Below are 27,327 nucleotides of genomic sequence, written 5' to 3'. Positions count from 1 at the left end.
ATGGTTTTAAAATAAAATAAATAATTTATATTATAGAAATTTTTTTAAAATAAAATAAAAATAAACCAAAAAAAAAAAAAAAACTCCTTGACCATTTTTTGCTGGCCATTTGACCCACTAAAAACTTCAAGGTGAGCACCAAAAAAACTAAAGATCCCCCACTATATCAAAGGTGCCGAAGTCAATTTTTTTTAACACAATATTATTTAAATGAGAGAGAGACTTGAGTAGTAAAAGAATAGAATATTTAGTATTGGGTGTATTGTAAAGTGAGTTGTTAAAATAAATTAAATAATTTTTTGAGTTGTTGCTAAATTTTTTAGCAAATGTTTTCTAGATCTTTTAAGTCAATATTTAACGGTGTCAAACTTTTAAGGAAGTAGAAATTATCTTGTGTATACTTTTACCCCCCAACTTCATCTCTTGCACAGTAAAATCATATTTTATTCCTGAACGTTACTTTCTAGTTTCTTTTTTCTTGTATTCTCTTATTTTATAAGCCACAAGGCCAAGAAACAATCAATGTCTTTAATTCACATACCTTTCCAGAGGCATACATTAGACATTGAAAAATAGGTCACCCAATGTTTAAAAATAATTTACAAATAGCATAATTACTAATTTAACTTTTTTAGACTATCACTTTTACATGAACCCAATTGACAACTTCAGCAAGTTGTGACGAAAGTTATATTTCTATACTTTCTCTTACTAATTAGTTTGGTTTCCAAATGTTCCCGTATTTGTAGAATCCATCACTGAATGCATTTGCCTATAGTTTAATATTCGTTAGTTTTCAGGCTTGGCCAGAAAGAAAGTAGTTCCATGCTAAAGTGCAGTAAACGCACACATATACACTGCTAATCAAGAGCATTAAACACGTTACATCTCTGTAACTCAGCTAATATGTAGCCTTGTGGCCTGTATCAACTTTCTCGCCAGATTTCCGCAGCTATGATATAGCATTTAGTAATTCCTCTGAGCGACAAATTACATAAGAGAGGAGCAGGAAGAAAAATATCTAGTAAAGTCAAATAACTAATTTGACAAATGGGAAATGTTTTATTTCCAAAAGAACAAATTTAAAATAAAATTATAAAAAATCACCTTCACAATAGAGTTTCTATGACTAGTATGTAACCACAATACAAATCTACAAAGCTTTCGACATCATAATATCCCTAATTTGGCAGCTCAGGAACTTGCCTTAATCCTCCTCCAGAATGAAAAATCTTCTATTGTTGCATGCAGACTCGGTCCATAACAACTTTGCAACATCCAATGAAAGCTGGCGTGCCGGCAATGAAAGTTCAAAATTTATAACACCATAGGAAACAGTGACCTGGAAACTTCTTGGCACATTTGGAGAATGTGGCTATATTCAGCAATCAATTTGTTTTCCAAATTTACAAACCTGATAAATACTTTTGATCACCATAAGCACCCCATGTAGAATCATATTCCCCAGTATTTTTACACAAGCAGAAGATCACCTGCAAACATTAGTAATCTCTTGAGATTGGACAGCCAATTATTTTTCAAAACTAAGCACACAAACTTATCTGGTCAGTATTGGAAATCCCCAAATCACTCAAATTAAAATTCCTTTTTCTCTACTTTGTGCTTAGAAAAAAGTTATCCTCTGAAAATCTGCAAACTCACTGTCTGCTCTCCTAATCAAATATGCACTAACACTAGAACAATATTGCAGTAAAGATGGTTATGAGAGAGAGAGAGAGAGAGAGAGAAACAACCAATAGTAAAATTCAGTGCACACCTCCTGGATGTCATACGCATCACCTGCCCTGAACCAATCTATAATTGAGAACAAGGTCATCAGCCTTCTTCCATATATAAGCCCGCACTGTGGCTAAGCTCATGTCTGGGGCCAAGACCTGGAAAAAAGCAAGATAGTTTTCTAAGATATGCACCAAGCCTGACAGAAAACAACGTTGAAAGTAACTTTCTAGAATGTTAAAACTTAGAATAAATCAAATGTCTTTAGAATGCATTGAGCACTTGCTTTAACCCATACACGAGTTCCCCAAGGTTCCAATATCAAATTTTGCATTCCAAGGAACTGAATCTAACTCTAAAACAAGGTAGCCCAATTTTGTTTGGATTCATGGTGGCTTTTGAGAATTCAGATTCAATTCCTATACTTTACTAAATCAACATATATAAAACCGAACACAAAATCTGTAAAAAACATAGTATCAAGGATATAAGGGGTGTCCTTTTTTAGGATGTGAGTTTCTTTAGGGGTGTGCATGTTCGAGAATTAGAGGCTCTGTCAAGCTTCATGGAAACCATTTATGGTTTTTCTATAAGGGGGTTTGGTGAGGACAAGATGTGTTGGATTCCTAGCAAAGCTAAGGGGTTCTTGGTGAAAGATTATTATAGAATTCTAGCTGGTCCTACTATCTTCGGTTTCTCTTGGAGAAGTATTTGGAAGCAGAAGATTCCCTCTAGAGTAGCTTTCTTTGTATGGTCTGCTGCCTTAGGGAAATGTTTGACGATTGATAATTTGCAAAAAAGGAAGGTGTGGATTTTGGATTAGTACTACATGTGCAAGAGTAATGGTGAATCAGTTGACCATCTCTTCCTTCATTGTCCCGTTGCTATGGATCTATGGTCTATGGTTTTGGGTTTATTTGGAGTATCTTGTGTTATGCCTCGTACTGTTTTGGGGCTGTTAGGGTGTTGGCAAGGCAGTTTTGGTCGTCACCGAAATGGTTATATATGGTCCATCGTTCCTCATGGCTTAATGTGGTGTCTTTGGAGGGAGAGAAATAGCCATCATTTTGAAGATATTGAGAGATCTATTCCGGACCTCAAGCTTTTCTTTTTTAGAACTTTGTTGGATTGGTTGTTTGCTTTGCAAAACAAATCTTTCCCTTCTTTTTTTGTTTTCCTAGATTCTTGCAATTTTTGTTTTTGATTTGTTGTCTCCTTGTTCACTCCCTGTGTACTAGGGTGTCTCCTTTTTGTTATCAATATATCTTATTACTTATCCAAAAAAAAAAAAGTATATAATCCAAAAATATAAAAGAACATTTAAAAAAATAAGAATCAAAATTTAAGAACACAGAAATGCAAACAATTTTGGTTTATATGCCAGACTCTCAGCAAAAGTTCATCTGTTATTAAACTTATACATTCAAGGTCTAAATCCACTTGCCTGATTGTTGCACAATATCTCTATGGAGGGTTTTAGCTTTTGCCAAGGCTTCAATCCGGACCGAAAAGTTCCATCTCCAATCAAGGAATGCTGTAACTGCCCTCCAGCCAGTCCTGGGGCAAACGTTCCATCGGGATTTACACTATCCAAGGGTTTGTCAAGGACCATCTTTTCTATGACATAATTAATGACCTAAATTTCAAAGCACAAAAAGCCATTTATTTATAATGTATTCTTCCATGCAGAAGATGCACAATAAAGAAACACAACATTTATGCGAAGCAAAACAACCAATACTTTTTTCAAACAATGAAAGTTGCATTCTGACAATACATGTCAACCATAGTCATGTGCCTGTGCATATGCCATATCCACTAGAATACAGCTATAATATTTTACCATCCTACAGAAGACTTCTCATATTAACATTCCATTGCAGAAATATTCATGTACAGTTAACATCAACTAACAACGTGGTGAAACCTTAAAAATAATTATCATTTTTTTCTTTTTATTTTTCTCTTCACAAGCACATATAAATGACATACAATGGACCAAAGCAAAACATGAAGCATTTACAATTGAAAATTCAGTGTTACACTTAAATTTTATAAAGAAAATACTTTAAAAATGCATTGATGCAATTCTTTTTCTGGTTTCTGCAACTGAAATGTCAAACACAGTGAATTCTAATTCAAGTTTACTTTTTTCTTTTTAGAACTTCAGGGTCCCCTATGCTACAACCAAGCTACTGCTGCTCAGAGATATGGAAGGTAAAATGAACCAACAGGCAAGCTTCCAATGAAAGCTAATGGAACAATAATAAAAGACCCAATAATTACTTCTTCTTTTTTCCTAATTTTTACAAAGTGACCCATTCGTCTCTAATCTTGAAATTCGAAGAATTAATAACAGCTCTGAACTTATGCACAAGTATGTTTGCTAGTACTAAATCGGCACAATGCATCTCATGCGCTCATGGCACACTAAAATATCCTTAAATTTTATTAATGAGTGACTAGTGGAACAAATATTTACTAAAATTCGGTACAAAGTTCCTTAGAATATGACTGTATAAGAGTATTATTTTATGTAAGCCCAATGATAAAGGAGCTAGTATGTTTTGACCCGGCACCCATCACGGTTAGCAGAAAATAATGTGCTAGTCAATTTCCCTTTCTTCCATCTTGTCTTGGCATTAATATAATGCATAACAGAGAAATTATGACTGATTCAAAGGTCATATCAGTATCTTACAGATATTTGATAAATAATTTAGAGCTCAGATCACTGTCAACCACCAAAATGGATTTGTTTCACTAAAATCGAAGGATGTATGATTTTCAATGACAGAACAAAATACAGTACGCAATTAACCATAATTCAGTGATACCCAAAATCCAAACAGAATAGTCTCTTCATAGAGAGTGCTTTAAACACACAAATATTGTGAAAACTTTTGTCCATCATATACTACCCAACAGAAAGAACAGACTTACCTTATGAATCCTCAATATACGGGGTGCACTTAGTTTCCCTTGTGTGAGGATCTGGACAGTTGAACCCTCACATGGATGTAAATAAAAGCTGCACCTGCAGAATACATAAAATTTTTGTTGGGAAAAAGAATTCACTGACCCCTTTTTCTTATTTTCTTTTATATCTTAGTAAATGAGAACTTAAACATGTCTTCTGGGAAATAAAAGGGCAAAGAATATGAAGAAATTGCAGCCACAAGAAGAAGCCAAGCAGCAAAGTCCTTAGGATGTGAGGAAGAAAATCTTTAAAAAATTTTACAAGCATCATATTAGTTTTATGAGGTTCTAACATAAGTATTCTGAAGTCAAGTGCTTTGTGCAAAACACATGGATATAATTAACTGGATATATTTGAAACATTGTCCTTAACCAATAGTAACTCACAAATATTAATTGAATTTTTTAAAATCCAATACCAAGTGCCCGTTTGGTACAACTTATTTTCATCATTTTGAAAATAGGGTTGTTTGAAAAGGATGTACCTAGAAAAAATTGAAGTTTAAATAACTGTATTTTGAAAACGTTTGGTTTGAAACTGCACTACCAAATGGGTACTAAGCAGAAAGCAGCGGGCATCTTCCAAAGAACACAACAGCAATGATAAAAGGTGTATATGCAGCTTTACCCCTCTACCCCTCTCTCTCTCTCTCTCCTCCTCCCTCTTCTCTCTCTCTCATTTATTTTATAAGGTGTATATGCAATTATGCAGCTTTTCTGGCAAGTAACATACCAGAATTAAGCAAAATATCTTTGGATGTTAGAATTTACTTGGTATTTTCTCTGGGAGGGAGCCGATTATTCAACACACAATCTAGACACCAGAAAGGAAAGTCCTTCTCATCTTCAGTTCCCTCTAAATCAGTAATTTTCTTTCTCCATGGACCTCCATGAGAGCCCTCGGTAATAATGGATGGAGGGTAAACAGTTGAAAATTCAAATGGAGGATACACCATTGAGTCATTCTCAGCATTAATATCAGCCTCAATTCTTGAATGGGTAAGACTTCTATGGCTAACATCCTTCCCAGATAACAAATCCCCATTTGCTGAAGCCTGGGATCCAAATCTTTGCTTTCTTTTAGCCAACCAATGAGCCAAGAGTCCTTTAAGGGTTTCTCGAGCTAGATTAACCTGCAAAAATACAAGAATGCAACATAATCTTCTAGAGAAGCTTTTATGGTATCAATAGATAATTATACTCAGACCCAGAAAGAAAAGGGAAGATTGTGAATCTACATTCTTAAATTCTAGTAGCGGTGTTCGTTAAAAATATTCTGCTACAATACCAACAAAATGTAATTGGTAAATTTTCAAAGGACCATCACATTTTAGAAAAACTAAAATAACTTGGGAAACCAGAGGATCATAAAACTCAGAAACTTATACACAACATATCACAATATTATGGCCTAACAGAAGACCTGTAGAATTTGAGACTATGCTCTGATCTTCCAGGTATACAGAGTTCTTCCAATAGAAGCAATAAATTCAAAAAGACATTCGTTCTTTCAAAAGAAATTAAACTAATTTGATATTCAAAAGAAGCAAGACAGAAAAACAAATTAAACTAAGGTTAAAATACTTAAAACTTGAAAAGAATTAAGTACACAAATATTCTGTTAGTTGAGTTGAAAAAACACTGCATTCATCAGTTCACACTAATAGCAAGCAAATAAGCAAGTCATTCACGGTAGAGACAGGTACAGAGAAATCAACCATATATTTCAACCAGTAATGTTACAACTTGAAAAGAATTAAGTACACAAATATTTTGTTTGTTAAGTTGAAAAAACAACATATTCATCAGCTCATGCTAATAGCAGGCATATAAGCAAGCCATTCAAAATATAGTGTTAAAGAGAAATTAACCAAATATTTCAACCAGTAATGTATCATCTTTTCATGCAAGTTGATATATCTACAAAGAACAGATAATATCCTACATGAGGGACCTCAATATAGAATGCTAGAGCATACAACATATCCCCCTCCCCAGTCCCCCAAAAAGATAAAAAGAGCAACAAGAAGGTCCTGTGAATTTAAAAGAATATACCTTATCATCCTCAGGTTTCCCTGCAATGTTAAGGTCTGCTGAATACATCTCAGCAGAAAAGCATTGTGGGGTGTCCAAATGGATAGATAAACTTCCAAGCCTGGTATCCACAGTGAACCATGCAGGAATGCTTACCTGAAGTAGTTCAAAAATTAAAATTAAAATTAAAATCAATCAATACTGTCAAAATGAAACTAATATATCTCTAATATAGACTAAGCATCATACCGTTTCAAATAGTTCTTCCTTTTTCTCCTCAAATGACACCTGGAATATTGAAATCAAAAGCATGAATTTTTTTACATCGAAACTCAAAAGCATGGATGATAACCAAAGATGTCCCCTCCCAAAATGAAATTTATAAAAATTTAATATATAAACAAATATTGCCAGTATTAATCAGAAGAACTACCCTGGCCCTTATGCCAATCAGGCACTCCTACCATGTCAACAAATATATCATTGTCAAACACAACTAGAAAAAGAACCAGTGTGACCTTTCCATAATCTTCAACTACAATGCCCTTGGTGATCTCCCACAGCTTCACGGAACCGGCAGTATCCTGTCAATGAAAGATGTTGATTTTAAAGGTCTTGTTAAGTAACACATTGTCATTGTAAAGTATGAGGGAAGTCACAATTACCTTAGTCAACACATGCCTTCTATTATTCAAAATTTCATGCTGCACTATTCCAGGAGTTCCAGGAATGGTTAGTGTTGGCTCTTTGAAAACAGGAACCTACACAACATTGTTGAAAAATCCAAAAAAAAAAAAAAAACACAAAATAAAAGGAGTATACTCCAAAACTACCAGTGTCCAACAGGGACACATAACCACCTAAGAACTGCAATAACATTAATATATCAAAATACAAATTATAAAAACAGCAAGAAGCATTACTTACAAGGGCAGATCCTTCTAAGGAGACCCTTGCCCTCGAAAATGACAAGTTTCCAGCTAAGAATGAACCGCCTCTTTGAAAGACCTTCTGAGGGTTACGTCCCTCAGCAGGCCATCTATGAACAGAAGAATCACTGGTAGCAGCCCATATACTATCATCATGCAAAGCCATTTGCAAAATAGGGTGTTCTCCTGTGCAAAGCAAGAAACTCTCCCTTGTTGCCAAGTCTGTCAAGTATAACTGAGGGTATAAACAGAATTGGGCATCAAAAAGATGAGCTTGAAGCTCTATAGCAAAAGACACAAGACAGAAGTACTTGAATTAGTTAGCTTATAAAAGAAAACAATACTCACAGAAAGGTCTCTCCCACCGCTATAAACATGACTAAATGCCGGAGTGCTAGCAAGTGCCCAAACAGAATCAGTATGCACAGCGTAGGAATGCACACATCGTTGCTGACCAAGATCCCAGAGTCTATGAAGATAGTTAGAACAATTAGTTAACCAAAACAAAAAGACGAATGCTTAAATTGTTGACACATTTGTATGCATGCATATGCTGTGTCATTGTTTTACAGTAAGAAGATAGGTGAGAGATATTAACCTGATCATAGAGTCAGAAGAGCCAGATAAGCACAGTCTGCAAGAATTCAAAAGCATCATCAATATGCAAGAAATAAAAATATTATTAAATAGTGTATATGCATGCTGTAGAGAAGAGACATCCAACCAGGATGGTTGAAATAGTTGATCTAAGAAAGTTCCATTCAATATGGATGTGAGAGTGTGTGAGTTTGTATAGAGGAACCTTTTTTTGTTTATCAGGAAAATATGTTAACACCCATTGGGATTTGAACCTACAACCTAGCCTTCTACCCTAAGGAGGTACTGTTTCAGCTAAATCTCATAGGGAAAAAATTTAGAAAAAAATATTCCATGTTTGGATAGTTGCAATTTGACAAGTGAAAAATTGGCAACCTATATATCCACTGAAAACTAGCCAACTAATAGCCCAAATTCAAACGACCAACTAAACCAGGTTTCAAGAAAAGCATGAGCCCCAACTGAAATATTTTAGTCATTTGCATATTGTATGATGAAGATAATGGTCGGACATTGCATAATTAAGCAAACACTTTTCAAGAATGGAATTGTGAAAGAGAGTACAGCCTTCAACCCAAATAATAAGGAAAAAGAATTTGAAGCAACATTTCATCATCTGCAATTGTTGAACAGGCGCATACAACCATCCAAAAGGCAACTTACATCAGAAACACATCACACTAGAGCAGATCCACAAAAAGATTATTAAAGCAGCATATAAAAGGACAATTAAGTAGATATAAAGCTTAACTTAAATTCCACTAACCACTTTATCAAAATAAGCACCCTCTTATGCCTTCCTTTTTAAATTACTAAGAAAAGTTTTCAAACTTTTTGGTGGAGATCTACTAAATTGTATCCATAACTATGGATACTAATATCTTAAATTGGTCTGACTTAAACACATCTTTTCTATAGAAAAAGAAACATGTTAAAGCTCTCTCTCTCACTGACATCTAAACCCCTACTAGTAGACACAAATATCTACAACACAACCTCTCAGAGCAACTTCAGAATCACACACAATCCAATTAATGCAGTTACTGGTTCATAATATTAAAGTAAATTTAAGATAAAATTATATTCCAGTAAATTGAATCCAATCAGAGAAAATCAGTTAAATTCTTTTCAGTCTTATTCAGATATGATTCCAATTACGTTTTACAGATATTGAGTTGTAAAGCTTCTATTTACATTAAAGATAGAACTAAAAACCAATTCTTTAAGTTTTAACCAATGCAACTTTAGTATATAATTCAAGAAAGAACTGCAGACCCATCAGACATACCTGCCAGTAGAATCCAGAATCAAAGCCCTAATGTTATCTGTATGCCCTCGTAGTTTCATAGTCTTTGAACCGGATCTTGGGTCCCAAACTCGAACAACCTAGAGAAAATGAAAAAAAGAGATGAATGACACATTCAATGATAAAAATCAACATATTCAATTCAACCAAGTGCAAATACCTCCAATAATTTCATAGGTAATGCAGAAATGTAATCAAGTCAGAAATCAACTTATAACAGTAACCATATATAAAAGCATACCTTTTCAGTTCCACCAGAGACAAGAAGAGTTCCACTATCATTCATTGCCAATGCATAAACTGACTCCTTATGGCCTTTGGCAGCAATTGGAACATATCCATGGGACTGATTGGTGTGCACAGAAATGCAGTTGCTTGAGCTTATGGTACGTAAACTTGAAATTGGTAGTGAATTTCCTGAACCATTGATACCATTTGAACAATCATCTTCCATTGCATCACCTGACTTTGATAGCGGAGCAAGTGCAGCTTCAAGATCCCATATGAAAACCTCCCCTCCAAGGCCACCAGAGGCAACAATATTGCTCTAAAATGCATGACACTATAAAAGGATCAGAAGATGATTTTGATGTGATATGATACTATACCTCAAGACAATACGTGCTGTCATATTGAATACAAAAGTTATTTAGTAGGATAAACTGACAGGAACCTTTCATTCATGCATTTAAGATCCAAGAAAAAATTGAAAAAGAAATTACATTTTTTTCTGCTGCAGCAAGACAAGTAACATAGTCGGAGTGTTGACGGAGAGTCCTTGTACATGTTCCATCAGACAAACTGTTCCATGTCTGGCGTATCATGAGTATAATGAAAAATAACCATATCAGTAAAATATAACAGCCAAAGATAACAAACAGACCCCCCCCAAAAAAAAAAAAAAGGAGAATGATTAACAAACCTTAAGGGTTGTATCTGAAGAACATGAAACAAGAGTATTATCACCAACAAGGACAGCATCATTAACCTGTACAACCACAGACATTCACCACATGTTCAATTGTTGTGAATTGTACGTGCAGAATACAGTAAAAGCATGAGTAATTGTATTATAAAGATCGAAGAAGATGACTCCATATATCAAAGTAAAAGAACCTTGTGAAGATAGATATTAACGTTTAATACGCACTATGAAAATAGATACTAACGTTTGATATGCAATACCCTATCTTTTCCTTCTCCTTTCCCCACATGGGCATGGCTGAATAAATTAATCTAAGTATATAAGGGGTGAAAATTTTCAAAACAAAAGAGTCTGCCTTCACATGTCTAACACTCTTTTATTCTTTTTCCCCTACTTTATTTTGGCAAGGCTGTTCATCAGGTCTAACAGCCAGCTATAGAACTGGATTTCACCGGAGAAAAAACGACTTATATTGGCTCCTTCATCCACACCTAATAGCTAGGAAGCATTGACACTTCATTTTGGGTGCCATACCTGTGCTTCCTAGCCAACAGTGAGGCTAAAAAAAAATAGTAAAGTTGCAATAGTCTCCTCTAGCAACTAATGACACGTGAATATAATAAAGGAAAAAGGCAAGAAAAAAATAAACAGTACCCAATCCACATGAGACTCAAAAGTAGTAGAACAGGTAGCTGCATCATCCGTTAAAGCCCATCTTTTAAGTGTGCCATCACGGCTCCCAGTGAAGAGGTAATCACTGCCATCAGTTCCTGATGACTTCAATAGAGCCAAACAATTTACACCTGCGCAATGCTGCAGATAGAGAAACATTGCAAAACACAGTAATATGAGAATTTATAAGACAACTAAGGGTACTAAAGTAATCACCCTACTGTTCCTCTAAAAATTCAGAAAAGAATATCTTCTTCCTTCTAAATCCCAAGACACCTGGGATTAACTCCTGATTTATTGGGGGCTGCATTTTAATGGGCCCACACATTCATAGCTAAACCGTTGAAGAAGACCTCTAAATTTCAAATGGCCTTCCAACGTGAGATAGTAGTAGCAAGGTTCTTTTAAGCCTTTTTTTTCCCCCTAAAAAATAGAGCAGGCAAAAAAAACAAAACAAACAAACAAACTGCCATCCAATAACTTTTTATGATGATAGCAAGTTAATTTCTAACAATCTTTATCACAGCAGGAAATTTTGAAAATATTGAAAAGGTTAACGCTGGAGGTACCCTAATAATAGAATATGATCACTGATGTCTAAGCAAGAGCTAAACAGACCAATTTTATTTATAAAGCACAAAAGGCATCACTATGACAGCTATGCCATCCAAATACAGGGTCTAAAGCAATCTCCAGCAGAAAGGATCTTCAACATATTTAGAGGTGATACAAGAATGGGCCTTCTTTTTTTATTTAAAGCATAGGGAACTCAAATAAAATCAGGAGAAGCCAGAGATTTATAGAAAAGAAAGGCACACCTGGACATGTTAGTGACAGATTACTCAAAAAAAAAAATTGCAATTTTATAAGAACAATTAAGTTTTTTTTTTTTTTTTTTTTTTTATAGTAATAAGAACAATTAATCTTATTTCTATGACCAGAGACAAGTGAAGGCAACTCTTTGACCCCAAAAAAAAAACCTTAAAACTAGGAGCTTATTTTGAAACTAATATACCTTGTGTCATCGGCATCATTCAACACATATGTTAACCTCTTCTCCTTACGAGGGCGAGAAGAATTGTTTGTGTTCCCTGCACTACCTACACGGTGCATTGCAGAAACCACTGGAACATATATAAACAAATAAATCAAAATAATGAAACCACAAGTACTTAAAGTTAATCAACTAATTTTATTTAGAACTGATACAGTCAATGCTATCATGTGCTCTCTGTTCTTACAAATACGTCACACAATTGGTATTCTAGCCTTTTAACAAACAATGATCATAAGCTTACATTTTTTTTTTTTTTTGGTTTTTCATTTGGGGTTCAATGATTTAATACTTATCCAATGTACCATGTAGATAAAAAGTAGCTGTTTAGAAGACTGGTTATAAGAATACAGGCACAAGAACAGAAATTTCCAGTGTCCCAGGTTATTATGCTGAACAGCTCAAACTAGCATTTTAAAAGGTTGATCATAAGAATAAAATACTAAGATCAGCAATTAAAAAATGACATTTTTTTTTATTAGTAATAAGGGTTTTGTTATAGAAAAATCAAAGAAACTGCAGTATACAAGCATACCATGAATGCCAAACTCAAGCATAGTCATAGTTATCAAAACCGTACCGGAGGTTGATCCGGTTGAAGAATCGGTTCACTGATTCATTGGCTCAACTAGTGGTTCATTGGTTGAATTGTAGGTTTATTAATTAATTAAATAATATATTTTATAATTATAAAAAGCAACTAAAATAAAATTAAAAAAATCCATTTAGGTAAATTAATAAATTATAACAATAAAAAAATTACATCAAATGACATAAAATTAGAATATATATAAAATAAATAAATAAATAAATAAACACAATATTCATGTAAATCATCCAATAACCAAGATATATAGTCCAAAAGTCTTGAAACAACATATCTCATATAAATTCAAAATAAATTTTTAGCTTAATCATTAAATCCTAGAGGATAACAAAATTATTTAGATCTCCAAATACAGCTGATAATTAAAATCAATCAGGTGTTATCGTTGTGACATTGGTCGCTTGTGTTCCATATAGACCACTATCTCTTTATCCCTTTCAGTCTCATCACTATCTCTTTAATCTCAACTCTCAACTCTCATCTCATGGCACAACTCTTACTTCATCTCTTAAGAAAATCTTAATCTTTATCACTTTATGTCTTTATCAATTTATCTTTTCGATCTTCAGTAGTTTGGTACTTTGGTTTAGAGCCTCCAGACTTCAAAGTTCAGACTATTCAGTGACTTCAGTAGTCCAGTTCAATCTTTTTTCCACAGATACACACGGTATTTTTTTTTCTTTCTTTTATCTGCAGGTTAAAAAGATTAACCCGTGCAATCCATGAGTTTACACAATTTGAGAATGGGTTATTGCATATCAGGTATTTTAAGCCAAATCATTGTGAATAATGCTTTGGTTCACAAGTTTCACGGTTTAACTAGTGGTTTGGTAGTTGGTACAGATTTAATAACTATTATGACAGCAATCTAGAAAGTCAAAAAAAGCAGAAGAGCGATAAGCTGGTAACACTGTCATCCAATCAAAAAAATTGCGTAATCAACTTTAGATCCATTGAACAATGTTCAGCGTGCCCCAGGACCATGTCTAGAAAATCTCCCATTCCAACAGCTCAAAAACTCTATTAAGCATTACCCATTGAACCTCAAATTGACAAAAGACCAAAGACCACAACTCCCGCATGGTCACAACAAAGTAATATACAATCAACAGACTCCTTGGCTTTCTTACACATATAACACAAATCTACAACTACCATTCTGCGCCTTCAAAGATTATCCAAAGTAAGAATCTGTCCCAAAGCCCGTGTCCAAGTAAAAAACACTACCTTTTGGCAGCACATTGACCTTCCATATGAGCCAGGACCACCCTGAATTGCTTGGTAATAAGATCAGGTGTCAAACTTACCATCACCTTTGAGCCGCCAACAAAGAGTATCCCTCCTATCACCCCGAGGAATACGAGGTTGGATAAACTGAAGTAGAGAATAAGATGCAACTAGCTCCCAATCTTCAAAGGCATCTATAAATTAAATCCCACACTCTAATAGTACCTCCTTCCAAAATCCACAAAACCTTAGAGATGCAAGCATCCTTAGCAGCTGAATCACACATAGAGCTCAAGATAGAGATCTTTTAGGGTATTATCCCCAATCCACCTATCATGCCAAAAGCGGAAGAGCACTTTTAATTAAAGTGACTCTACCTCCTTGGACAAATAATTTTTTCCAACCTGCTAATTTTCTTTCCATCTTCTCTAGAATTGGATTCCAAATTGTCTTATCCTTGAATTTTGCCCCCAAAGGAATACCCAAATCTTTCATTGGAAGAGACCTTGCTTACAACCTAAGATAGCCACCAAAAATGAACAAATATGTGCACAGTAAATACTTTTATTTATACTATACAAAAGTGGTTTTATGCTATATTAGGAACTAGAGCTTCAAGTATTGCTGTGGTTGCTAGGGATTGGAGAGGGAAATTGGTTTTTTCTATTCGAAGAGAGTGAATACCAACATTCCTGTCCAAGCTGAAGCGGAGGCAATTTTCTGGGCTCTTCATCTTGCTAAGAAAGCAGATGCATGGAGGTTAAGTAATTTCATTGAGAATGTTCAAGTTCTATGTGTAGATTTTGGTTCGGTGTCTTTTAAATGGGTTTACCTTGAGGCTAACAAGACAGCTCAAGAACTAGCTTAAATGGTCTGAAAGCCATGGGTATTTTGGCAGTTTTGGTGTGGGCCTCTGCCCTCCTAATGTTGTAAAGTGTAGTTGAGAAGGAGGCTATCTCTGATCATGCTTTGTAATCCTTTTTTTCTTTCCTTTAAAAAATGTTGCCTTAAATGAAAATGATGCTCAAAATCTCACTATAACTTCATTTTTCTGACAAAATTAATTATAAAAAAGCCTTGCAAGAAGTTACAATCTCAGACCTACTAACTAGATTAGTTAAACTTCTATAAATAAAAAATTCTAAATTAAGTATTTTTGTATGAGAAGCGAAATGAAGAGAAGAGGGAAGTGGCAGAATAGCAGGTATTATAGGATATTTGTACATATGAGCTTTGTTGATGCCAAGGAAGTTTATTAATCTCTTATCTGGCAGGAGGAATTAGTTTGGCAAACAATCCTCTTTTGTTTGAAGTCTAGGTCCCCTAATCCTGCTGTGGACACAATATGGAGATGGAGAGAAATCACCATACTTTTGATGATTTGAAAGATTCAGTTGTTCAATTGAAATTGTTTGTTGCTAGATCATTGTTTGAATGGTCTCATGTTTTGGACTACGTGATATTCATTCCTAGTAGATTTCATTGATTCCCCTTTGCTCAGTTTGTAATTTCATTATCTTGGCATTTGTTAGGCCATCTTTCTCTGACATTGTACATGAGGTAGCTTCTCTATTTATAAAATCTCATTACTTATTAAAAAATGTGTTGTAAAATTTTAAATGTTTTAAGCGCTTGTAGTTGGCTTGATAGTTAGTTATGAGTTTTATTGCACTATTATGGGAAAAACAACCATATGGAGAGTTACATAAAACATATACCATATGAGATAGAACGTAACCTATCTTACCAACTCCTCATGAGAGTGACAGTTCCTAGATGTAATCTACTACTTAACTCATCGACCCTTCAATCTTTAAAAACTCATAACTCAATAAAGATACAGCAATAGCACCATGTGGAATGTAACTCCTCACTGTTTTTTATGAGGGCGATTTTGGGGAGCAGAACAATTGAACATTCAAGGGTCTGGAGAGATCTATCAATGAGCTTAAGTCTAGTTGTGGGTTTTTTTTTTTTTTTTTTGGTGTGGAGGGTGGGGAGACTATCTTATAATTCTCTAACACTTTCAAGTGAAGCAAACTTTTTCATCATCACCATTCATATTAATAAAAACATATACCAAAAATATGAGCCTAAAATACAAAAGGGTCTTCTCCAAAATTCCAATAGCACCTATAGTTTCGACTCTACCTCCGTAAATTTATGTGCATATAACCAAGACGAAGCAACCCTTCATTAGCATAACTTATGCTGGAGACTTTCAAGTGAAAGAAGCCTATTAATTACCACAAGCATATAATACCAACAGACTAATAAACCAAAAGTCAATGTTCCATTGTCCAAATAGAACCATAATCTTCCAACTTTTTAGCTCAATTAGACCCATTTCAGCTTAACACTCTCTTCTACCTAGCCTATCTACACCCCTCCACACCCACATTCTCAACACCCAAAAATCTCAACCCCAATCTTCTCCACACATTTTCTCTCAGCTACCAAAAAAGCCCAAAGCTACCTATCTCACAAAACCTTCCAAATACTCCAACCAAAACCCCAACAATCACAAAATTCACCATCAAAATACAACTAAACCATAACAAAGATTTCAAACACACCTCCAAAAACCAATTGATCATCNATTGACCTTCCATATGAGCCAGGACCAGTATGTAGTTCCATATAAAAGGATTTCACCTCAAAAATCCCACTCCTCATAGGACTCCAACAAAATCTTCTGCACCCCTCCAACAAATCAAAATTGACTTCTTCTTTTTTTTTATAAGTAATAAAAATTTATTAATATCAAAATAAGAGACACCCAAGTACATATCAAATACAAAAATTACATAAATCAAGTAAATCCAAAATTGAAGAAAAATGTTGGTTTCTCCATACTGAGAACCAATCCAATAAGGTTCTGAAAATAGAAGCTTGAGATCAAGCATATAACGCTCATTTTCTTCAAAACGCCTAATATTTCTTTCCTTCCTAATACACCACATCAAACAATGAGGAACAACAATCCATATATCTCCATTACGATGGCGACCAAATCGACCTTGCCAACAAGCAAGAAGTTCAACAACAGACATTGGCATAACCCAACAAACTGCAAAGAAACCAAAACCATATCCCACAACTCCAAAGCAACCAGACAATGAAGAATAGATGGTCAACAATTTCACTATTACACTTGCACATATAACACCAATCCAAAATGCATGTCTTTCTTTTTCTTAAATTGTCAATTCGCAGACATTTCCCAAGACAACAGTCCATACAAAGAAAGCTACTCTAGAAAGAATCTTCTGCTTCCAAATGCTTTTCCAAGAAAAAAAACTACTCACTATGGCCAACTAGAAGATGGTAGTACGCACTAACCATAAACCCCTTACTCTTACAAGGTAGCCAACATCTCTTATCCTCCCCAATCCCCCTTACAGGAGTGCTATAAATGGCATTTATGAAGCTCCAGAAAGCTTATAATTCCCAATTATGCACATCCCTACAAAAATGTATCTCCCAATGAAGGACTCCATTGGTGTACCTCATTAGATCAACCACACTCGCCTCTTTGTTTCGACAAATCCTATATATTTCAAGATAGCAATCTGCAAGAGAAGATGTTCCACACCATTGATCTAGCCAGAACTGCACTTTTGATCCATCTACAATTTCATACAAGATAAACCGAGATAAGAAGGGCCACCCCCTTCTAATATTTTTCCATAAACTAACTCCATATGGACCAAAGAATGAACTAGAACACCAACCACCCCAATCACAATCATACTTCACCTCTATCACTTGTCGCCAAAAAGCATCCCTTTCTTACCCAAATCTCCATAACCACTTCCCTAATAAAGCTACATTAAAGATTCTCAGGTTCCTAATCCCAAACCACCTGAAGAAAGTGGAGCACAAATCGTAGTCTAATTATGAAATTTGGGCTCATCCCCTACGCCACCCCATAGAAAGTTCCGCTGAAGTCTTGCAATTCGGTTAGCCACTAAAGCAAGAATAGGAAATAAAGAAAGAAAATAAATAGGAAGATTTGAGAGAGTGCTTTTAAATTTTTTTTTTTTTTTTTAATAGGTAATCAGAGAACTATTATTAATGAGTAAAAAATGAAAAGTACAAGTTATTCATGATGATGAACAACAAGAAACAGATGAAACAAACAGCAAAACAAAAGAAAGGGAAATCAAAAAGTTAATCTAAGGGAAAACATAAACTCTGAAAGAGACGAAGAATCAGTAAAACCCCAACAACGAGACCACTCAAAAAGACTACACTGGCATAAAACCTTTAACTCATCCAACGTCTTCTCCATGTTCTCAAAGGAGTGACGATTTCATTCCAACCAAACAATCCACATTAAGCACCCTAGAATCAAATTCCAAATATTCGAGTTATGCTTCCCAAGCCACTGATGCCAACAAGATAACAATCTAGCCACCGATCCTAACATAACCCAATGAATACCAAAAGCCTAAGCATAAAAGTCCATAACGTATGTGTAACAAGACAATGAAGAATAAGATGGTCTACCGACTCCCCATCACAACACATACAACACCGATTTACCAAAGGGCACCCTTAAGCATGAGATTATCCAACGTGAGAATCCAAACGTGAGCAGCTGTCCACAAGAAGAAAGCCACTCGCTTAGGAATCTTTGGTTTCCAAACACCCTTCCAAGGAAACAAAAAATTCGAAGTACCCTGAATTGCTTGGTAATAAGATCAGGTGTCAAACTTACCATCACCTTTGAGCCGCCAACAAAGAGTATCCCTCCTATCACCCCGAGGAATACGAGGTTGGATAAACTGAAGTAGAGAATAAGATGCAACTAGCTCCCAATCTTCAAAGGCTTATAAACCTTAAATCCCACACTCTAATAGTACCTCCTTCCAAAATCCACAAAACCTAAGATGCAAGCATCCTTGAGCGCTGAATCACACATAGAAGCTCAAGATAGAGATCTTTTAGGGTATTATCCCCAATCCACCTATCATGCCAAAGCGGAAGAGCACTTTTAATTAAAGTGACTCTACCTCCTTGGACAAATAATTTTTTCCAACCTGCTAATTTTCTTTCCATCTTCTCTAGAATTGGATTCCAAATTGTCTTATCCTTGAATTTTGCCCCCAAAGGAATACCCAAATCTTTCATTGGAAGAGACCCTTGCTTACAACCTAAGATAGCCACCAAAAATGAACAAATATGTGCACAGTAAATACTTTTATTTATACTATACAAAAGTGTTTTTATGCTATATTAGGAACTAGAGCTTCAAGTATTGCTGTGGTTGCTAGGGATTGGAGAGGGAAATTGGTTTTTCCTATTCGAAGAGAGTGAATACCAACATTCCTGTCCAAGCTGAAGCGGAGGCAATTTTCTGGGCTCTTCATCTTGCTAAGAAAGCAGATGCATGGAGGTTAAGTAATTTCATTAGAATGTTCAAGTTCTATGTGTAGATTTTGGTTCGGTGTCTTTTAAATGGGTTTACCTTGAGGCTAACAAGACAGCTCAAGAACTAGCTTAAATGGTCTGAAAGCCATGGGTATTTTGGCAGTTTTGGTGTGGGCCTCTGCCCTCCTAATGTTGTAAAGTGTAGTTGAGAAGGAGGCTATCTCTGATCATGCTTTGTAATCCTTTTTTTCTTTCCTTTAAAAAATGTTGCCTTAAAATGAAAATGATGCTCAAAATCTCACTCATAACTTCATTTTTCTGACAAAATTAATTATAAAAAAGCCTTGCAAGAAGTTACAATCTCAGACCTACTAACTCAGATTAGTTAAACTTCTATAAATAAAAAATTCTAAATTAAGTATTTTTGTATGAGAGCGAAATGAAGAGAAGAGGGGAAGTGGCAGAATAGCAGGTATTATAGGATATTTGTACATATGAGCTTTGTTGATGCCAAGGAAGTTTATTAATCTCTTATCTGGCAGGAGGAATTAGTTTGGCAAACAATCCTCTTTTGTTTGAAGTCTAGGTCCCCTAATCCTGCTGTGGACACAATATGGAGATGGAGAGAAATCACCATACTTTTGATGATTTGAAAGATTCAGTTGTTCAATTGAAATTGTTTGTTGCTAGATCATTGTTTGAATGGTCTCATGTTTTGGACTACGTGATATTCATTCTCTAGTAGATTTCATTGATTCCCCTTTGCTCAGTTTGTAATTTCATTATCTTGGCATTTGTTAGGCCATCTTTCTCTGACATTGTACATGAGGTAGCTTCTCTATTTATAAAATCTCATTACTTATTAAAAAATGTGTTGTAAAATTTTAAATGTTTTAAGCGCTTGTAGTTGGCTTGATAGTTAGTTATGAGTTTTATGCACTATTATGGGAAAAACAACCATATGGAGAGTTACATAAAACATATACCATATGAGATAGAACGTAACCTATCTTACCAACTCCTCATGAGAGTGACAGTTCCTAGATGTAATCTACTACTTAACTCATCGACCCTTCAATCTTTAAAAACTCATAACTCAATAAAGATACACAGCATAGCACCATGTGGAATGTAACTCCTCACTGTTTTTTATGAGGGCGATTTTGGGGAGCAGAACAATTGAACATTCAAGGGTCTGGAGAGATCTATCAATGAGCTTAAGTCTAGTTGTGGGTTTTTTTTTTTTTTTTTTGGTGTGGAGGGTGGGGAGACTATCTTATAATTCTTTAACACTTTCAAGTGAAGCAAACTTTTCATCATCACCATTCATATTAATAAAAACATATACCAAAAATATGAGCCTAAAATACAAAAGGGTCTTCTCCAAAATTCCAATAGCACCTATAGTTCTCGACTCTACCTCCGTAAATTTATGTGCATATAACCAAGACGAAGCAACCCTTCATTAGCATAACTTATGCTGGAGACTTTCAAGTGAAAGAAGCCTATTAATTACCACAAGCATATAATACCAACAGCTAATAAACCAAAAGTCAATGTTCCATTGTCCAAATAGAACCATAATCTTCCAACTTTTTAGCTCAATTAGACCATTTCAGCTTAACACTCTCTTCTACCTAGCCTATCTACACCCCTCACCCCACATTCTCAACACCCAAAAATCTCAACCCCAATCTTCTCCACACATTTTCTCTCAGCTACCAAAAAAGCCCAAAGCTACCTATCTCACAAAACCCTTCCAAATACTCCAACCAAAACCCCAACAATCACAAAATCTCACCATCAAAAACAACTAAACCATAACAAAATTTCAAAACACACCCTCCAAAAACCAATTGATTCACGTCACCTATTTACACAATCGGATCACAATACTTAGGGTTTCAACACGTATTGAACTATAACTAGCTAATTCCAAAATCAACCCCAAATTAAAAAATAACTCACATAATCAAAAATTAAATAAATAAATCAATCAGGAAAAAACTAAATATTATCGAGAACAAAATTTAAATTACATAGAAGAGAGAAAGAGTGAAAAGATTAAAGGAAAACCCTAACCCTCGAATCAGTGCGACACAATTGAAGCTTTTTTTTTTTTTTTTTTGGATATCTCAAGCTTGTGTTTCTTCTTCTTCTTCTTCTTCTATCAGTGGCCGAAGTTCCAAATTCTAGAGAGAGAAAGTGATTTTTAGAGAGAGAAAGTGGAAAAAAATAATAAAAATGGAGAGAGAGAGAGTGTGGGTTTCGATATATTTTATTATATGGCAAAAAGGTCCTTTGACTCGGTTTTTAGGGGTTTTGATCGGAGGGTATAATCGTCATTTTCTTCAGTAACAGATCTTTTGTGAAGGTGGAGACGTAGCTGTACGCGCTTGCGTGTGGAGATGTTGGGGTACTCGCCTCTCTGGCCGTCTGTTTAGTAGGTGGGGTCGGGGAAGAGAGGGCGTGCGTTCAATGAAGTGGATGTCGAATTACGATATTGACCTTGGATGAATGGGGTTGGGTTTGGGTGAGGTTGCGCGAGTGTGGATTGGGTTTTTGAGGGGTGAAGGAAGGTTAGTTTCGTAATTGTGGTGGTAATCAATTTTTAGCTATTTGTGTATATTCTTAGAATCCATGGTTTATCCGATTTTTTTTGTTTTTTTTGTTTTCCTAAATAAAAATTAAAAAAAAAAAAACTCTTGATGATAGAACACTTTATTAGTGAGTAAAAAACAAAACTAGTCACAACTTGTTATCTAAAATTTTTATTGTAAAAATGTTGTTTAAATATGTATGGTATGTTTACCTTTTGAGTCTTAGTTCCGAATTATAGAAGAAGTTTGGTTCAAATATTTTATCAAAGAAAGATAGAAAAAGATTAGAAAAGTGAAAAAAAAAAAATTGTGATATTGGCGGTGCTCAAGCTTATCTAATCCAAACCAACTAGTACATAGCTACCCTAATATGACTATTATCTATCACAAGTTTGATTAATATTAGATATTATCAAAACCATTAAGAGTTATAAAGGGTCAATCTCTTTGATTTGGTGGACCACAGAGTGATTTCCATTATAAAAATTAAAAAAAAAAGGACCACAGAGGGGGTGTTTGGTAAAGTAGTTTGAAAATTGTTGTTTATTGTTTTTTGAAATACGTGTGGGTGAAAAAGTATATTGAAATGCGTGAAATGCTGTTTAAAAACTAAAAAATGTTGTTTGAAATGGCGTACCAAACGGGGCCTACCATTACTAAAATCTTGAAAAGATTGAGTCCTGGTTATGGCTAAATCTACCTAATGAAATACATTCAGATATCTTTAAGTCCCCTAAACATTAATTTATTAGCAAATAGAATTGGAAGGAAATTTCATAACAAAAATAAATAAATAAATAGCCTCTGAAAAATTTAGACACACACATAAAAAAGGTCAACTTCTAGACCTTAAATCTTTAGAGTGTGAAACTAAAAAAAACCCACATAAAGTAGTGAAGAGATGCCCACATATTTGAAATGAAACTCAAGAATGTATCCTCTACAAAATATTGTTGCTATGAGTGATATGAATGGGCGGAATTTACAGCTTTGGAAGTTTGGATTGATCCTCTTTTCACTAACTAATGTGAGATTCTTTCAATGTCAAGGTTTGGTATATAAATTTATAATTAAGCAACTATCATTGTTTCATTGTGGAACCCCAAAACAAAAAGAAGTATCACAGATTTTAATGAAATTGTATAATACAAACAGACCCCAGAAATAAACATCAAAATGTGATGGTTGCAAATCCAATACTCAAAAGTTGCTGATTTGTCCACTTGACTTTGATTATTGGTTTCCATCAACAACAACAACCAAAAAAAAAAAAAAGACTTTGATTATTGGTCTTTTTCTTTTCTTTTTCGTTTTTTTAGGCTAAGAAAAAAAAATGTAACAATGAGAGGAAAGAGTCACAATTGACAAGTATAAACCCCAAACTCGCTTAAAAATACTATGCTATTGCTATGCCTCCTAAGATATTTTAGGTATTTATAGATTACCATCTATCCTTCTTTAACAGTGTTGAAATTCTCGCCCACAACCACGAGATCCTAGAAGCTTTGAGAGGGATGGAAGACTTGGACCATTAGTTGAAACTTAAAATCTTTTCTTGTAATTTACGTCTCTTTGTATAAAGCTCACATGCAGATAAGCTTCGGGTATACTTAAGTTTTGATTTCATTCCCATCAAATAAAATAAAATAAAAAAGTTTTGATTTCATTTGTTATCTAAAAAAATAAAATAAATAAGGATTTCATTTGTTCTGCCTCTAAACTTAATAAAATATTGTATTTTTCAAGACTAAAGAAAAGTAATTTCTCCAGAAGAAGAAGAGTAAAAATGTTTTTTTTTTTTTTTTTTTTTTTTTTTTTGTTTTCCTAAATAAAAATTTAAAAAAAAAAAAAAAAAAACTCTAGATGATAGAACACTTTATTAGTGAGTAAAAAACAAAACTAGTCACAACTTGTTATCTAAAATTTTTATTGTAAAAATGTTGTTTAAATACGTATGGTATGATTTACCTTTTGAGTCTTAGTTCCGAATTATAGAAGAAGTTTGGTTCCAATATTTTATCAAAGAAAGATAGAAAAAGATTAGAAAAGTAAAAAAAAAAAGGTTGTGATATTGGCGGTGCTCAAGCTTATCTAATCCAAACCAACTAATACATAGCTACCCTAATATGACTTATCTATCACAAGTTTGATTAATATTAGATATTATCAAAACCATTAAGAGTTATAAAGGGTCAATCTCTTTGATTTGGTGGAGCTTAGTTCTAATTTTTAAGGACCACAGAGTGATTTCCATCAAAAAAAAAAAAAAAAAGGACCACAGAGTGATTTAGTCAAGATGCCTACCATTACTAAAATCTTGAAAAGATTTGAGTCCTGGTTATGGCTAAATCTACCTAATGAAATACATTCAGATCTCTTATTTAAGTCCCCTAAACATTAATTTATTAGCAAATAGAATTGGAAGGAAATTTCATAACAAAAATAAATAAATAAATAGCCTCCGAAAAATTTAGACACACACATAAAAAGGTCAACTTCTAGACCTTAAATCTTTAGAGTGTGAAACTAAAAAAAACCCACATAAAGTAGTGAAGAGATGCCCACATATTTGAAATGAAACTCAAGAATGTATCCTCTACAAAATATTGTTGCTATGAGTGATATGAATGGGCGGAATTTACAGCTTTGGAAGTTTGGATTGATCCTCTTTTCACTAACTAATGTGCGATTCTTTCAATGTTAAGGTTTGGTATATAAATGTATAATTAAGCAACTATCACAGTTTTATTGTGGAACCCCAAAACAAAAAGAAGTATCACAGATTTTAATGAAATTGTATAATACAAACAGACTCCAGAAATAAACATCAAAATGTGATGGTTGCAAATCCAATACTCAAAAGTTGCTGATTTGTCCACTTGACTTTGATTATTTGTTTCCATCATCATCAACAACAACAACAACAAAAAAAAAAGACTTTGATTATTGGTCTTTTTCTTTTTTTTTTAGGCTAAGAAAAAAAAAATGTAACAATGAGAGGAAAGAGTCACAATTGACAAGTATAAACCCCAAACTCACTTAAAAATACTATGCTATGCCTCCTAAGATATTTTAGGTATTTATAGATTACCATCTATCCTTCTTTAACAGTGTTGAAATTCTCGCCCACAACCACGAGATCCTAGAAGCTTTGAAAGGGATGGAAGACTTGGACCATTAGTTGAAACTTAAAATATTTTTCTTGTAATTTACGTCTCTTTGTATAAAACTCACATGCAGATAAGCTTTGGGTATACTTAAGTTTTGATTTCATTCCCATCAAATAAGAAAAAAAAAGTTTTGATTTCATTTGTTCTCTAAAAAAATAAAATAAATAAAGATTTCATTTGTTCTGCCTCTAAACTTAATAAAATACTGTATTTTTCAAGACTAAAGAGAAGTAATTTCTCCAGAAGAAGAAGAGTAAAAATGTTTTTTTTTTTTGGCCTTTAACTTTTGTCTTTAACTTTATTAGCCAATAGTTAGAAACCCACCGTAAGAAACTTAATACTTATGGACTAATGACTAATAATATATTATTGACATTTATTTCTTTAAGGCTCATAATATGGTAGAGAAGATGACTCATTTTTTTGTTACAATGAAAATGACTTGAAGGCACGTTTGGTTCAAAATCTAATTTGGAATAGTATTTTAAAAATGAGGTAAGAAAAATGTTAATTTATGACTCTCTCTCTTTTTTTATTTTTATATGATTTCTTCCTAGTCCTTTTTTTTTTTGAAAGCTCCGAGTCATTATTAAAATGTATTATTCTACATATCTAAAGATGCTAATGGACGATTAAATAAATAATACTAATTAAGGAACTATCGATAAGTTTAAAGACCCAACTTTTAATAAAATTTGATAAAGTAATCAATTATGAGTGGTGTAATTTACTTTTACATGAACTCACGCTTGTTTTTTTATCACTTCATCAAGTTGTGGCCAAAATTGTGTCCCTAAGTTTATTATGGAATCATACATCATTTGGGATGAATTTAAGTCTTACACTTTATAAACTTTATCTTCTACTATTTATTCTAACTAATTGATTAGCCAAAAGGGACTAATCACTGTTTAAAAATAGTAATAACTAACAAATAAAGAATTTTGAAGATGATATGTATGGTATTGTCTAAATTTACTTTTCCAAAATGAATTCTGTGTTCACTTCCCTTACCAATGTTCCGAAAAAAGCAAAATGAGAAAAAATGAGTTGTGTTTCATTTATTTCCATTTTTAGAGCATTTGAATCAAATAATGCAAAATATAAAAAATGGCTCAATTTTATACATTCAAACCTCAAAATCGTCCACATCAATCAAATTAAAGATGTGTAAACTTGCAAAGTTACTACAATAACCGTGTAAATTTTATACTGGCAATATTCATTTTATTTTATTTTATTTACATATCCAAAAAATAAATGAAGAGAGTAGATGGTGGTTGTTGTGTATGAAAAAAGAGAAATAATTAAAAAAAAATTTTGATATTTTTATAAAATGTAATATAAAATAAATAATTATGTGAGATATTTTGAAAAATGAGAATATAATATAGCAAAAAAAAAAAAAAACATATTCTTACACTAAAATAGACATAAATTTTTCTGCGACCAGTAGGGGGTGATCTTATTATCTTGCAACAAATGAGCAACCAAGATTTGAGACAACAAGTTTTCAAAAAAAAAAAAAAAAAGATTTGAGACAACAAAGAAATAAATTAATGACCAAATAACGAGGTCTCCCTATAGTTAAGTTTGTATCCAAAAACAAAAAAAAAAAAGGTTTGTAATTAAAATTTGTGCATTGGTAATTTACAGGCAAAAGGGCACGTTGCATTGGCAATCTCTAGATGACTTCATTCTTTAGTCTTAACTAATCTGATCCCCCCCTTTTGAGTTGGAATTACAGTGAGCAAAGAGCTGTTGCCTGCTGTTTCTTAAAACAGGGGCCACATAGTACTGGTGTGGTTGCAGATGCACATGTATTGTGGGTTATGTATTCTTTGGTGGTCAGAGGAAGCTATAAGTAAAGGCCTGACTCAGATGTATCAGAGGACAGTGTCTTTTTATAATGCTTTGAAGCCTTCCACACCGCTATATCTCTGTGACTAAATAATCCGGAAAATGTTGGGGCCATAATATTTGTCATAAGTTGTGATATCGATGGTCCATACTTCCATCATTCATAATTTGTCACGAAAACAAATTGTGATAAAAATTATGGTTCCAGCATTATTCAAATAAACCACGGTTGATAATAGTTTTTTTTTTTAATT

General features: G+C 33.9%; 1 protein-coding gene across 1 annotated transcript; it reads right to left on the bottom strand.

The window, feature by feature from the left end:
- Window positions 1-1,042: 1,042 nt before the first annotated feature.
- On the bottom strand, window positions 1,043-21,705 carry LOC111990950 (uncharacterized). The gene is made up of 19 exons (XM_065775305.1): window positions 21,526-21,705; window positions 12,195-12,303; window positions 11,162-11,360; window positions 10,505-10,570; window positions 10,305-10,394; window positions 9,824-10,129; window positions 9,565-9,662; window positions 8,278-8,313; window positions 8,028-8,148; window positions 7,678-7,914; window positions 7,416-7,511; window positions 7,269-7,334; window positions 7,000-7,038; window positions 6,772-6,906; window positions 5,488-5,849; window positions 4,681-4,774; window positions 3,182-3,373; window positions 1,778-1,895; window positions 1,043-1,493 (listed from the first exon to the last, which is right to left on the bottom strand). Exons 2-18 carry the CDS (start codon window positions 12,290-12,292, stop codon window positions 1,797-1,799), a joined length of 2,334 nt encoding a protein of 777 aa, XP_065631377.1. The 5' UTR covers window positions 12,293-12,303; window positions 21,526-21,705; the 3' UTR covers window positions 1,043-1,493; window positions 1,778-1,796.
- Window positions 21,706-27,327: the final 5,622 nt, after the last annotated feature.

Source organism: Quercus suber, unplaced genomic scaffold (assembly GCF_002906115.3).
Source record: "Quercus suber isolate HL8 unplaced genomic scaffold, Cork oak 2.0 scaffold_109, whole genome shotgun sequence".
Taxonomy (NCBI): Eukaryota; Viridiplantae; Streptophyta; class Magnoliopsida; order Fagales; family Fagaceae; genus Quercus; species Quercus suber.
Note: the sequence above shows the minus strand (reverse complement) of the source record. Positions and strands in the feature narration are given on the sequence as shown.

Bases quoted from the DNA above. Each gene is read 5' to 3' on its own strand.
- LOC111990950 (XM_065775305.1), bottom strand. From the start codon at position 12,292: ATGCACCGTGTAGGTAGTGCAGGGAACACAAACAATTCTTCTCGCCCT. The intron at 10,395-10,504 runs GTTTGTTAATCA...ATGATACGCCAG, and splicing joins CTTCAGATACAACCCTTAAG to ACATGGAACAGTTTGTCTGA. The intron at 4,775-5,487 runs GTAAATTCTAAC...TGTATTCTGCAG, and splicing joins CCTCCCAGAGAAAATACCAA to GTGCAGCTTTTATTTACATC.